The sequence below is a fragment of the Chiloscyllium plagiosum genome, unplaced genomic scaffold (assembly GCF_037043375.1).
Source record: "Chiloscyllium plagiosum isolate Xiang-an unplaced genomic scaffold, Cpla_swu_hap1 HiC_scaffold_41, whole genome shotgun sequence".
NCBI classification, from domain to species: domain Eukaryota; kingdom Metazoa; phylum Chordata; class Chondrichthyes; order Orectolobiformes; family Hemiscylliidae; genus Chiloscyllium; species Chiloscyllium plagiosum.
In genome coordinates this window covers 28,020,246-28,034,670 of record NW_028270179.1, presented here as the reverse complement: position 1 = coordinate 28,034,670, position 14,425 = coordinate 28,020,246, and the positions used below count along the sequence as shown (strand labels likewise).

General features: G+C 43.2%; 1 protein-coding gene across 1 annotated transcript; it reads right to left on the bottom strand.

The window, feature by feature from the left end:
- Window positions 1-439: 439 nt before the first annotated feature.
- On the bottom strand, window positions 440-8,960 carry LOC148138198 (putative G protein-coupled receptor 139). Its single transcript, XM_087981794.1, has 2 exons — window positions 8,822-8,960; window positions 440-1,347 (listed from the first exon to the last, which is right to left on the bottom strand). Exons 1-2 carry the CDS (start codon window positions 8,958-8,960, stop codon window positions 440-442), a joined length of 1,047 nt encoding a protein of 348 aa, XP_087837920.1.
- Window positions 8,961-14,425: the final 5,465 nt, after the last annotated feature.

Below are 14,425 nucleotides of genomic sequence, written 5' to 3'. Positions count from 1 at the left end.
GAATGGAGGGGAACAGAGAGAAAGTTGAATTCTGCTGAGGCCAGGACGGGGTGTTTAACACAGAGGTGAAAGCAAGGACAGAATGACTTAAACAGAATTCAGGTGTCCCATCCGGTTCCATCCCCTTCTCGGATGACAAGGACATGGGTTAGAATCTCCAGCTCAACGTCTTCAAAGCAAAGACAAACTCTACTGCTTGACACTTTTTAATGAACGTTTTAATCAGTTACGAGTTGGAAGTTATGGATACAGTCAGGTGAGAGCAGTGCCTTGCCTGGCTGGCTCCTGAGTTGAGAGAAACGCTGAGATATACCCCTGTAATCACCTGTCAGAGGATAAGGATGGACAAACCAGTACTGTCCTCAGTCTATTACCATATCGACAAGCTGCTTCAATGCTGAAACATTGAATTGAAATATGAAAATCCTGAATTGATTGATTAATGAGTGAATTGGATTGATTTATGAATTTGAATAAAGGGATACTTCAGAACATTCTTCAACTGATGTCTGAACTTTTTCTGGGTCACAGCATATATCGCTGTGTTTGTGCAGCAACTGAGGAGCTGCAGCATGAAGCCTAATTCCTGCACAAATGGATAGACATACACAGACCTATACCCGAAATACCACATCCGGTTCCATACAGAGTACACCATCAGCATTGACCATAACAAGATGAAATTGCCCGAGATCACAAACAGCAAAATTATGGATCTTTGTCGATTTCGCATTTCTGTATCACACTGACCGTCCCCATTTGTGTGAGCACGCAGTCTCTTGCGGGCTCTGCTGGTCACTAAAATGTGTCTGACGGTGAAAATATTGAGTAGTACAATCAGGAGAAATGGAAGAGCCGGGTTTAGGACGTGATGGAGGAACTCGATTGCAGTCCAGACACGAGAGGATTGAACACTGCTTGTTGTGTGACAAAACCAGGGAATGTTATCCAGACTATACAGCCCTAACAGCATGAAATACCAGAAAATGTTCTTTAAGCAGCTCAGCACAGTCACTGTTCCAAGAACCACAACCGCCGTTTTCTCACTGCAGTATTTACTTTTCAGGTTCTGGCAACAAATGGCGACAAACCGATCAAAGGTGAAAGTGACTGTGAACCAGACAGAACAGTCAGTTGCTGCATAAAGCAGTACGGCGTGGATATTACACACTTGGATGTACCACAGGAAAGTAAACTCTTCCCAATAAACAATGGGAATGTGTCTCAATATCAGATCGAGGATAATGACCAGTAGATCCGCCACTGCCATGGCCCCCAGGTAACGACTGACACAGGGAGACAATCCACAATCTTTATGAAGCAGGATGAAGATTGTCACTCTGGTAACTGTAAGGAAGGTAAACAAAGAAATTATGCATCATCCTGGAGGTAAATATGTCAGTTTTATTGCGGACAGAATCAGATTTCAAATGGCTCACTGTATTTAGAGATCTATTGAAATTCTTGGAGCTGTAATAACACAGCGCAATGTCTGAATTACTTTAGAGATGTGACGTAAATACAAGAATTCCTCCTTTCCCAAACACGGAGCTGAACATTCGTAAGAGCATATAGTTTCTAAGACACTGTCACACACTCTATCACTTGCAAGTAAACAAAGGTTATTTCTTTACATTTCCTGACAGGAAAAGTGAAAATTGTCCTTAACGGTTCTGAACGGTACAACCGTTTCCTTCCAGACAAACGGAGGTTGGAAATTCCTGTCTTTCAGTCTAAGTTGTGGTGGCCATTCTGCCCTGAAGAAACGTAAACGCAAACAAAAACGTTCACTCCTTTAACTACCTGAATGTACTTCGAAACAATGTGTCCTTCTCCCTGCAACGTGATGTCTTTCTTGAGAATCATGTCTTTTGGTCAATTTACTGACTTTTGGCCAGTGACTAATACCATCAGTTGAAGAACGCTCCATAGATTGTTCCACTCCTTTTTCCGTCTAACTGTTCTTCTCTCTCTTTGGGATTTCTCCCCAATTATCGTTTACTTTTAACCCCTTGGTTCTGGAAAAAAAAACTGTCATTTTCCTCCGATGATCAGTTCACAAGTCAGGGCACCAGACTGCATGGCTACTTCATAGAGCCTCTAAGTTCTACCCGCAAAAGTGAACCAGAGCTTCCAGCTGTCTTACACTTGCACACACGAACCTATTCGCTGTCCATCATCTTTCTCAGGCTTAGTCCAGTGCTTCGGCGAAGCTCACCATCATTTGGAAAAGAAACACCTCATATTCTGCTTAGAGAATTTGCAACACTCTGGACTCAATATCAAGTTCAAGTTCACAAATAAGACTAATTGAAAGACAGGTGTCAGAGGGGTCCACTTGACTCGGGGCGGAGCTGAATGCGAGAGAGCAGAGAGCAATCTAGAAAGGTATGTGAAATAAAATTTTACCTCGTGGATTTGTGTTCATTCCATATGCGTAGCACACTCGTTGCAAAACAATTGCGCCTCAGTTTCCATTTTACTCTTTCCACTCTAACCTTAAACTTATGCCCGCTCACCCTCGGTTCCCAATGCTGTGAAAAATGATGAGTGCATTCAGTCTATCCAGGCCCCTCATGACCTTATACACTTCTATGAGGACCTCACACAGTCTCCAACAAAATATGGAAAAATGTCCGAGTTTATCCAAACTCTCTCTACAAATGAGAGTGTTGAGTCCTGGCAACATTTTTGCAAATTTCTTCTGTACTCTTTCCAGTTTAATGACATCCTTTCGACAGCATGGTGACCCAACTTGAACACTTATACTCCGAGTTCGTCCTCATTAACGTCTTTTTTTAGCTCTAACATAATTGTGCAATTTCTGTACTCACTGCCCTGATCGATGAAGGTCAGTCTGCCAAAGGCCGTCCTCACTGCCCTACCGATCTGTGAGTCCACTTTAAGAGAACTGTGAACCTAAACTCCATGGTCCCACTATTCTGGTACACTCCTTCAGGTCCGAACATTGACCATAAAATTCCTACCTTTATTTGAGGTGCCAAAACACAATGCCTCGCACTTATCTACACGAAACTCCATTTTGCATTACTCGGCCGACTTCCCCAGCTGATCAAGATCTTGCTGTAATTTCTGATAACCTTCCGAACTTTCGATGGTATCATCTACTTTAGTTTCATCAGCAACTTACGAATCATGCCTTGTACATCCTCATTCAAATCATGGATGTCGATAAGAAACTTGAATGTGTGACATGAGAATGCGGTAGGAATTGGTACCAAACAGCAATCAGAAACTCGAAATAAATCAGCCTTGATCAGTTTGACAGAACATATCATGTCAAGTCACACAGTAAGCAGTATTGGGTGTTCAGCTGTTTGGAATCCGTATCAATGATTTAGCAAAAATGCACTGTAACTATATTAGGCGATGACGTTAAGGTAAACAGACAATTATATCATTCAGAGAAGGTGCAGAGTGTCCAAATGAATACTTGGAGGTGAAGACAGCGGGTAAAAGTTTGGAATATCGAATATAACATGACATATCCCATGTCATTTTAGTTTCAGGACGAATGTGAGGCAGTATGTGAGTGAAAGGGAGAGAGATAGCAGCATTCGTGATACAGTGTGAACTGGAAGATTCACTCTTACCCGTCAGACTTCGGAAGTTTTGCAAAATCTGATGGACTGCTCTGTCATGTTCTCAGTTGTCCCATTTCTCTCAGTGGCAAGTGATGAGCAGGGGGGTGTTTCAAGCCCCGTATTAAGGATATGATATCAATCTGAAAGGCCATTTTTTCCTTGCAAGTGAACACATGAAGCCGTTGGGAATGGCTGACTGTTTCTAAATGAAGAGGCTCTGGCTGTTTTTCGGACTGTGGGTATTCACCAACACGACGTGCCATGCATGGGCACATTGCAACATTAGATTCTATGAGATTATATTAGATTATATTAGATTCTCTTCAGCGTGGAAACAAGTCCTTCGTCCCAACATGTCCACACTGACACCCCCCCTCCACCCCACCCCCACCAAGAGTCACCCACCGAGACCCATTTCCCTCTGACTGATGCATCTAACACTATGGACAATTTAACATGGCCAATTGAACTGGCCTGCACATCTTTGGACTGTGGGAGCAAACCGGAGCACCCTCTGGAAACCCATGCAGATATGGGGAGCATGTGCAAACTCCACACAGATAGTCGCTCAAGGCTGGAATCGAACCTGGAATCCTGGTGCTGTGAGACAGCAGTGATAATCACTGAGAGATCCTTCAGTCCCTCTACGTCTTCGCGATGACATGTGGACCACATAGGTCCATGTATACGATCGTGAGTACCGCTATACTGGGAAAACAAGCATACACTGTGTTGCTCCCTGCTGAGAGAGAGCGCATTGCATTAACCTAATCCGCAATATATATCCTCCAACATTGATTTAAGCATCATGGGAGATGATCGATCTGTTACCCATACGTGCCAGGCCATTTCCGGATATTCGAAACTGAATGAAACTGATTTGAGCACTATCCTCCACCTGGTGTGAAGCTGCAAGTCGTGTTGCAGGAGTTGACACCGCTCTGTGACCAGCTCCTTGATAAATCAGGGTTACCTCACACACTGCTCCTGGGTTAAGCGGAGGTTGGGGACGTGTTCTTGGAAATCCTGGGATTAATACATCAAGTTACTTACCTATCTCACCCACATTCCAAAACACACGCACGCACACACACGCACACACCTCTGGTCATTGCATTTTCAGTTTTCTGTAGGGCGTTCAACAGGGTTTGTCATGGTAGACTGTTAAGTACAGTAACATTGCATGGAATACAGCGATAAAAAGATATTTGGATACAAAATTGGATTGAAGGTAGTATTCAGAGCATGTGGTGAAGGCATACGTTTTGGAATGGATGCTTGTGACCAATGGTGCGCCAGAATAATTGGTGTAATGTTCATTTTTTGTGATTTATATGAATAAGTCGTAAAGGAATATAGGAAGGTAAAAACAATGACTGCAGATGTTGGAAACCAGATTCTGGATCAGTGGTGCTGGAAGAGCACAGCAGTTCAGGCAGCATCCAACGAGCAGCGAAATCGACTTTTCCGGAAAAAGCCCTTCATCAGGAATAAAGGCAATGAGCCTGAAGTGTGGAGAGATAAGCTAGGGGAGGGTGGAGTGGGGAGAGAGTGGCATAGAGTACAATGGGTGAGTGGGGGAGGAGATGAAGGTGATAGGTCAGGGAGGAGAGGGTGAAGTGTATAAGTGGAAAAGGAGCTGGGCAGGTCGGACAAGTCATGGGGACAGTACTGAGCTTGAAGTTTGAAACTAGGATGAGGTGGGGGAAGGGGAAATGAGGAAGCTGTTGAAGTCCACATTGATGCCCTGGGGTTGAAGTGTTCCGAGGTGGAAGATGAGGCGTTCTTCCTCCAGGCATCTGGTGGTGAGGAAGCGGCGGTGAAGGAGGCCCAGGACTTTCATGTCCTCGGCAGAGTGGGAGGGGGAGTTGAAATGTTGGGCCTAGGGTGATGTGGTTGATTGGTGTGGGTGTCTCGGAGATGTTTCCCTAAAGCGCTCTGCGAGGAGGCGCCCAGTCTCCCCAATGTAGAGGAGACCGCATCAGCAGCAACTGATACAATAAATGATATTAGTGGATGTACAGTAAATGATATTATGGGAAGCCGATCGTTTGTGAGCTTGCAAATGACACCATAATTGATGGTTTAATGGGCAGCGATGAATGTTATCTCTGAGACGGATGAGGCCTTAAGTAAATGGATCGTTGGGCCAAGGAGTACCAGATTCAGATTAACTTTGATAAATGTCAGTTCCTGTATTTTGGTCTGGCAAATCAAGGCTGGACTTACGTCCAGAATCAAGAGAGTTTTGCTGAACCAAGAGACCTTGGAGTACAAGTTCAAAAGCCATTGATAATGGCTGACTGCTTCTGAATGAAGAGGCTATGGCTACTTTTACGGCTGTGGGTATTCACCAATACGACGTGCCATGCATGGGCACATCGCAACATTAGCTTAGATTAGAGTAGATTAGATTAGATTAGATTAGATTAGATTAGATTAGATTCTCTAATCCTTGAAATCAGGAGCATAGGCAGACAGGATAGTGAAGAAGGTGTTATTTACGTTTGCCCTTTTTTGGTCACTGCACTGAGTCTTGGAGTAGGGAAATCATGTCGTGGCCATGCAAGGAATGCCACTTTTGGAATACTGCATTTATTTCTCATCTCCCTACTATTGGAAAAATGGCGTGAAACATGAAATGGTGCCAATAAGATTCACAAGCATGTTCCCAGTGTTCGAGAATTTGTGCTGTAGAGACCTGCTGAATATGTTGGGGCTGCTTTCCCTGGAGCATCGGAGGCTGAGTAAAAAACTGAAATAAGATAAGACAATCATGCAGGGCATGGATACACCTGATAGTCAATGTTCTTTTTCAAGAGTGGCCGAGCCCCAAACTAGAAGGCATAGGTTTAAGGTGAGAAGGGAAAGATGCGAGAAGAATGTAAGATCAAATGTTTCAGGCACAGGATGGTGCGTGTGCAACATGAGCTGCCAGAGCAAGTGCAGGAGACTGGTACAAGTGCAATATTCAAAAGACATCTGGATGAGTAGATGAATACAAATTGTTAAGAGTGAAATGTTCCACATGCTGGCAAATGGGACTAGATTAATGCATAATGTCTCGTCGACTTGGATGCGTTATACCAAAGTAGCTGTTTCGCTGCTGCACATCACTATGACTTTATGACACTGCGTTTTCAGAGTTTCCACTCCCTGCAGACTCGGCTCCATTTGTTGCTCATGTTACAGACCTTGATGATGCACTACAGTACTCATGCTCCATCAAGAGTTGGAGCACGAAATCCTCAGGTCTCCCTGAATGTCTGAGACATGTCACAGAACAACATCCAGAAAACCACCTCCAGCAACTCCACTAAATGTTCAATAACAGGAGTCAGTCAAATCCCCTCAGCTGCAAATTAGATGTTTTCTTCTGTCCGGTAATTCACGACATACTTCCTCGTGTTACTGAACGCATGATCAGCTCAGTGCGGCACACATTGGCACTGAGTGCACAGACACAGACAACGTTTCAAAGACGTGAGTCAAACCCGATGAACTCCTTGTCCAACATACAGCACCACAAAGGATACAGCAGAAAGTAAACAACAGCCCGAATCAAATCATTTTATTGTTTCTGAGGTTCACAAGGCCGGTACTTGATAATCTAAAGAGCAATATACCAAGGCCAGAAAAGGTGCAGAGGGACTGGAAGATTCGTATTAAAAATAGAAACAGATACTTACTTTCCTGAGAACATATGGTAGAAATATGGAAAAAAAGACGAGAGGAGTGGTATGAACTGAAGGATTCAGACCTGAGACGGTCCAAATCACAAGAATTAGAACATTGAATAAAGGCATCGCAAGATCTTCGCTCTCTCAACATCTGAATCTGGACCAACCCAGACACAGTAAAGAGGTACCAGACGACAGGCCAATATGGAGTGCTGCACGGACTATGCTAATTTATTGTTCAGAAAGCTGAACGATCTGACCGGTATGGCAAGCATTAGAAAAGCCTGCATATTGGTACTACAAGCAGTACATAACAGCATATCATGGGGAAAGTTGCATCCTATGCTGTGAGTGAAACTAAACGTGACTCCTATAAACTTATGTCGAAGAGTGTGGCGCTGGAAAAGCACACCTCCTCAGGCAGTATCTAATGAGCAAGAGAATCGGCATTTCAAGCATAAGTCCTTCATCAGGAACGTCTTGTCCCTGAAACATCGATTTTCCTATACCTCAGATAGGGCTTGACCAGCTCTGCATCGTAAAAATAAGGCATTTGGCATAGTTGGCGACAATGTAAGGGACATGAATTATAGCAATAGATAAGTTATACTGCAGCTTTTTAAAACATTAATTTTAAAATGCACATTTGGAATATTGTGTACAGTTCTGATCACCACATTACCAGAAGGACATGAATGTTTTGGAGAGGGCACATAAAATATTTTTACCTTGTTTGTTGGCGGGATTATATGTTTGAATAACGTTTGGGCAGGTTGCGTTTCCTTACATTGGAATGCAGGTGGTTGAAAGGGGAAACTGATGGAAGTTTAGAAAATTGTGAATAGCATGGATAGATTCGAAAATATGAGGCTTTTTCGCAGTGTGGCGTGGTCATTTACTAGGGGACACAGGTTCAAAATCCAGTTATGCGGGGCAATTAAGTTAGATGTACGTGCCACGTTTTTCACACAAATGATGTTATGCGTGGAATGCACTGCCAGAGGAAGTAGGGGAAGCAAGAAACAAAGATCAGCATTCAAGAGGTATCTGGACAAATACATGGATAGGAAGGAAATAGAGTGATACACATCTTGTAATTGAAACAGTTTTAATATGGAAGGAATGTCTTGTTCATTATTCTTTGTTCTAATTGTGAATCGCCCGTTTCAATCTCATTTATTGTCCAGAGATGGGATAAAGTCAGAGGTAGGAAATGAAACTTGCATCCAAAACACAAGACAGTGAAGTATCAGTTCTCAACATTAAATAACAAGGGCAGTGATACAATATATTGTGTTTCACAGGTGGAACTGAGTATGTCAACACAGAGAGACTACGACGGGCACTGTCTGAAGCAAAGATGGAGAGAATGAATGAACAAGTTCACTGATGCATATAATAGTGGTTTGCACGGTGAATTTCTGTACTCAGTGTCTCAGCAGGAACAATAACTGTAACAAGGAGTGGAATCATGAGAGGTACAATCAAACAGTCACACATAGTTTACAAAAACAATATTTGAACAGTGAGACTTACGAGGGACACCAACGATAGCCAGGATGGGATAATAAATGTATTGAATAATGAATAGCACAAGTTCGATCCGACGTGATAATGGCAACCGATGATAGTATGTAGAAAGATACCAAATTCTCCTGGCTAAACTCCTGTCCATTGCTGTAACATTCCAGTCAATCATTCTCAAATTATCATCCATTTTTGATCATTCCTGTTGAACGTTCTCAGATTCTGATCTCTTCTTTAAATTTCTCCGGAGTTGCTGAATCCTATTAGTGCTGTGGGTGATGCTTCCTCTCATACTATTTGATTCGACATCGAACGGAGCTCATTTATCATTTACAGATACAAAGCCTCCACTGGCTTAATTACAATCTGTGGAGACTTGCATTAATAACAGTCTCGAAACAAACAGCTTCAGTTAACACCTTCCTTATATCACTTTTCATATCACAATGAAAGGGAACATTTACTCAGTCTGACCGAAATGTTAAGGATTGCTGTGGGATGGACCATAAATCTTTGAAACGTTTTCATCTTTCTTCCTTGCTTACAGATATAGTGTCAGAAGACTGCAGATTTCTAACTGGTCCACTCTGTTTATACAAGGAGACAGGGATAAAATAACGCACCAGCTGCATAAAATGACTTATTCGGGGAATTGTTGCAGACCAGAACGCCGGGCAACGATATTCATTACACATTGTCTCTGTGTAATGCTGTTCCACGTTTTAATTTTGTGTTATTAAATTCTTTCATAACCTTGAAACATTATTCAGAGCATTCAGACTGCTGTTTGGGAACACAGGGAATCGATTGTGTTCCCATCTGCCAGTGACAGTGGGTTAAGAAGATAACATTCCGCCCAATGTTGCCTATTATCACTTGACGAAGTGGAGCGCTGGAATGTTGCCTTATTTTGCAAAATGTATCGTCAATATACAGAGAAGTATTGTTACAGTTGTACGAGTTGCCACTGAGATGATACCTGGAGTAGTTTTTATTGTGTGTGTTTATGTATAGGAGAAGGGAGGGGACTTCATCAAATACAGTTGAATAGATTGTCATCATCCATGGGATACCATGGGATAATGTGTAAAAGATGGACTGAAGGCGGACATGAAACTATCAATCCTGCTACATACTAACAGGAAGAGGCCATTCAGTCTACCTAGTATGTAACAGAGGGACAGGAGGAGGCCATTCAGCCTTTTGAGCCTTTTGCAGCGGGAGAGATGGGGCTACTCATCCTGTTGAGCCTTTCACAAGGAAACAGGATGACATCGTCGACATGTTAAGACTGTTAAACATTAACTATTAGGTTTTTGAAAAAATAGTTTTAGATGCTTCCCTTTCTTATATTACCTTTGAAATTCTAATCTAGAATGTGGCGAATTTTGAACATATTATGCAAACAATTGGAAAATCTGACTCGGTAAAACGATTTGCGGGGAAAAAGGATCGTTTGAAAGTTCGGTGTGTTCAAAAATAAGACAATGAGAGTCGAAAGACCGTGTGTTCCCGTCAGTGTGAAGGACAGAAATGGTAAGTGTAGAGAATGCTGGATGAGTACAGAAATTGAAGCTCTGGTCAGAAAAAGAAGGAAACTTATTATCGGTACAGTCAGTTGGGATCGAGGGAATCCCTAGTGGAGTATAACAGCAGTAGGACAATACTTTTAAGAGAAATCAAAAGGGCAAAAAGCAGACATGAAATAACTTTGGCAACGAGTTTTCAGGAGAATACAAAGACATTTCGTAAGTACATTAAAGACAAAAGAGCAACGAGAGAGTGACGAGGTCCCCGAAAATATCCACAGGTTCTTCTATGTGTGGGGCCGCAGGGATGAGTGAGATGCTAATCGATTAATTTGCTTTAATGCTTACTGTGGATAAGGCTCTGGAACTAGGGGAAAAATAAATAGTGACCTTTTGAATGTTTTAATTTTACAGTGAAGGTGGTAATGGATATCTCAATATGCACAAAGGTGAATCAATGCTTCAAGACTGATCATGGGCATCCCAGAAGCTTGCGGGAAGCTAGTGAAGTGAATGCTCAGTCCCATGCTAAGTTTTTCGTATTTTGTATATCCACAGGAGAGGTGAAGGAAGACAGGAAGGTGTCTAACGTCAGAAAGTTGTGAGGAAAACCTATGGAAAAATAGACTAGTAAAGCTGACATCCGTAGTGGGCATGTTGTTGCAGGGGATTCTGATGGACTTTGAGGCAGCAATGTTTCCAATCAGCCATCGTGTCGACTTGGAATGAAGGTTCACCGTTTCTTCATGGTGAGGTCTGATGCAGACAGGGTAATGAAGAAGGCTTTTGGTACATTGCTTTCATTGGTCAGAGTTTTGAGTATCAGAGAAGAAAGTCACTTTGTGGAACTGCAGGGCACTGGTTAGGCCACTTTTGGAATACTACATTTAATTCCATAGGAAAGATATTGTTAAGCTTCAAAGTGTTCAGAAAAAAATACATGAATGATGCCAGGTTTGGAGAGTTTGAGCTATCGGGAGAGGCTGAACAGGTTGGGTATAATTTCCCTGGAGCGACGGACCCTTGGGGACTCTGGGGGTAACTTTACAGAGGTTCATGACATCATGAGGAGCATGGATACGTTGATCAGCCAAGGTCTTTTCCTGGGTAGGGGAGACCAGAAATGGAGGAACTAAGTTTACGCTGACAGGGGAAAGATGCAAACGGGACCAAAAGGGCACCTTTCTCACATGGAGGGTGGTCCGTGTACGGAGGAAAGAAAAACAGCTTCCAGGCGAAGTGGTGACGGTTGTTTTAGTTGCAAAATTTAAAATTCATCTGTATGGATTCAGAGAAGCAAGGGCCAAATGCTGGTAAACGGCATGAGAGTAGTTAATGATGTTTGATTCGGATCGACGGGTTGGGCAGAAGGCTCTGTTTCCCTGCTGTGTAACTCTACGACTTTAAAAAGGAGAAGGCCATTGAACTTTTGAGAGTGTCAAAGTGGTGCAGGAGGAGGCGATTCGGCCTCCACAGCTAGTCACAGAGGGACAGAAAAAGCCCAACCAACTTCAAGATCATGTCACACGGGGAGTGGAGAAAGTCATCAGCCTTGAGACCCTGTTACAGAGGGACAGAAGCAGCGTGTAGCCTCTCAAACTCCGTAAACAGAACATGAGGAGTTCACTAAATTTCTCGAGACGTTTTACACAGTTTGGACAGTTTGAGCTATCAAGAGTGGATGTATACGCCTCAGCTATTTTGCCTGGCGCTTCGTTGGCTAATGTTCGGCCTTATACAAATTTGTGCAATCATGAAGGGCATAAATACGATAACGAGTCAATGTTTTGCCCCTGGGAACGGGAGTCAAAAACTAGATGCATTAGGTTTAATGTGAGAGAGAAGGAGTGAAACAAAATATTTAAAAGACATTTGGATGGGAATATACACAGGAACGCTTGATGTAAGGCCCAAATGCTGGCAAATATGACAAGATTAATTTAGGACGTCTGGTCAGCAGGGAGTTTCTTTTCCTTGAATTTTATTTCCATGCTTCATATCTCTATGAAGGTCCAATTGGAGGAGACCAGTTAATTTCTCAAGCCAGCAACACAGTAATAGGAGAAGTCCATTCTGCCTCACGAGACTGCTACAGGGGCCGAATTAGGCCATTCAGCCGTTCAAGACTGGTGGCCAAATTCAATTTCTGAATTTTATCATATCAAAACAGAGCCAATCGGCCTGTTTGCTTGCTCAGTAACTCAGAAAATAAGAATCAAAAATCTATCATTCCGCTATTGAGGTTGTTTTACAGAAATAGGAGATAGGATTTCAGTTCATATAAGCTGCAATAAATGTGAAGAGGACATTCAGTCCCTCAATTCCATTCCACAGAAACAGAAGGAGGTCACAGAGTTATCCAAGCCTGTTACTTGGGAAAAGGATTTGGGCATCGTTTTTCACAAAGCTGTTGCATAGGAACTGGAAGCAGTCATTGCTCGCGACTGTTACACAGAAAATTTAGGAGGCGAGTAAGGCCGCAGGATCACTTTGTGTTTGAAGAGAGGGAGGTGACTCCCTCCACACCAGTATTCGACACGAGGAGAGGAGGGGAATTGGCTTGTAATAAACAGAAGTATCTGAATAAGTTGCAAGAGTGGGCCTTCAATTCTGTTCTGCCATTCATTAGATGATGGCTGATCCGATTGAGGCTCCTGATTCATTTTACACATATCCCCCTTTCTGCCGTTTCTGCTCCATTCGTTGCTCATTTTGCAGATTCAGATGCTTAAATACAGTCACCGTGATGTTTCCACAGTGGGCCACGATAGCCTCTGGTCTTCCTGAATATCCACAGCAGCTTAAAACGCAATGACAACGTCTGCACTAACTTTTCAGTTCAAGAATGATGTCAGAACATTAATCTACAAGTTCGAAGCACGGTCTGATTCAATGACAATTGAGGGGATTCCACATGTTACTGATCACATGATCAGCAGAAAACGACCAATACAGGCGAGCAGCAAACAGGCATAGAAGAAGTTCCAAATACGTGTCTCAAAGCTCCTGAAACCCCTTGTCCATCACTGAGGACCACACAGACATCTGTAAGTGATAGAAAGCACGAGCCACATTTTTGTTTGGTTCAGAGCTTCTTAATGGTGGGACCTGATTTTCAGGGTGAACAACACTAAGGCCAGGGAAAGATACAAGGCGAGTATTCTAGTTGAAACTACACATTTGCTACATTTTTTTAAAATGCTGAAATATGTGGGTACAGAAATGGGACAAGCTGGGTGAGTCACATGTTGGAGGATATTCAGAAGAATGAGAGCATAAAGTAAAGTAGATCTGCTGAAATGTTTAGTTATATCACATTCTGAATCCACCTCACGGAATCCGTCTTGACACCACAAACCCCGACAGGATATATGTTAATTTTGGAGCACTATGTAGATCAGACTTGTGTACTGCCAAAGCGAACCTGACGATCTGCCCGGAATGGGACATTGTGCCGAATGCTCTAATGCATTGACCTGTATTCGGAGACGAAATACCTGTCCAGCTGGAGGAGCACCAAGTCATCGCTTGTCTGGTGGTGAGAAGCTCACGACCTGTGAAATTCCTGATGTGCATCTGGTCGGTCTGCACCACCGCACGTTGCCCTCGAAATAATTGCAAGAGGGTAGATTTTGTCTCACATCTCCTGCTAGAAAATGCCTCTGCAAAGGAAGCCTGGAGTAAGACGCAGTGTTTATTTCTTTCTCGCGGTTTGTGCAGAGCAGCACTGTGAGACAGGTCTGTGTGCTCATTGGTTTGTTCTCCAAAGGGCAGAAGGAGACAGCTCCGTCTGGAGGACTAACAACTCGGTGACCGACGGTCTTTGCTCTGCCCGAAAGATGTTCGTCTTCCAGAACAAGGAGTTGAACTCCACGGAGTGTTGCAGACTGGCTCATTTTCACGTCCAGGAGTCCGTGCTGCGGAAGACACTAAAGATCGGGATAGCTGCCACTAGGCACAGTTGGAAAAGACCACTGCCTGAGCTCTTTCTGCCGAAGTAAATTGAGGTCTGTTCATTCGTCAGACTCCTGTAGTATCTCAATGCATCCAAATATACATTTGCATGTGTCTGTGATGCCCTTTC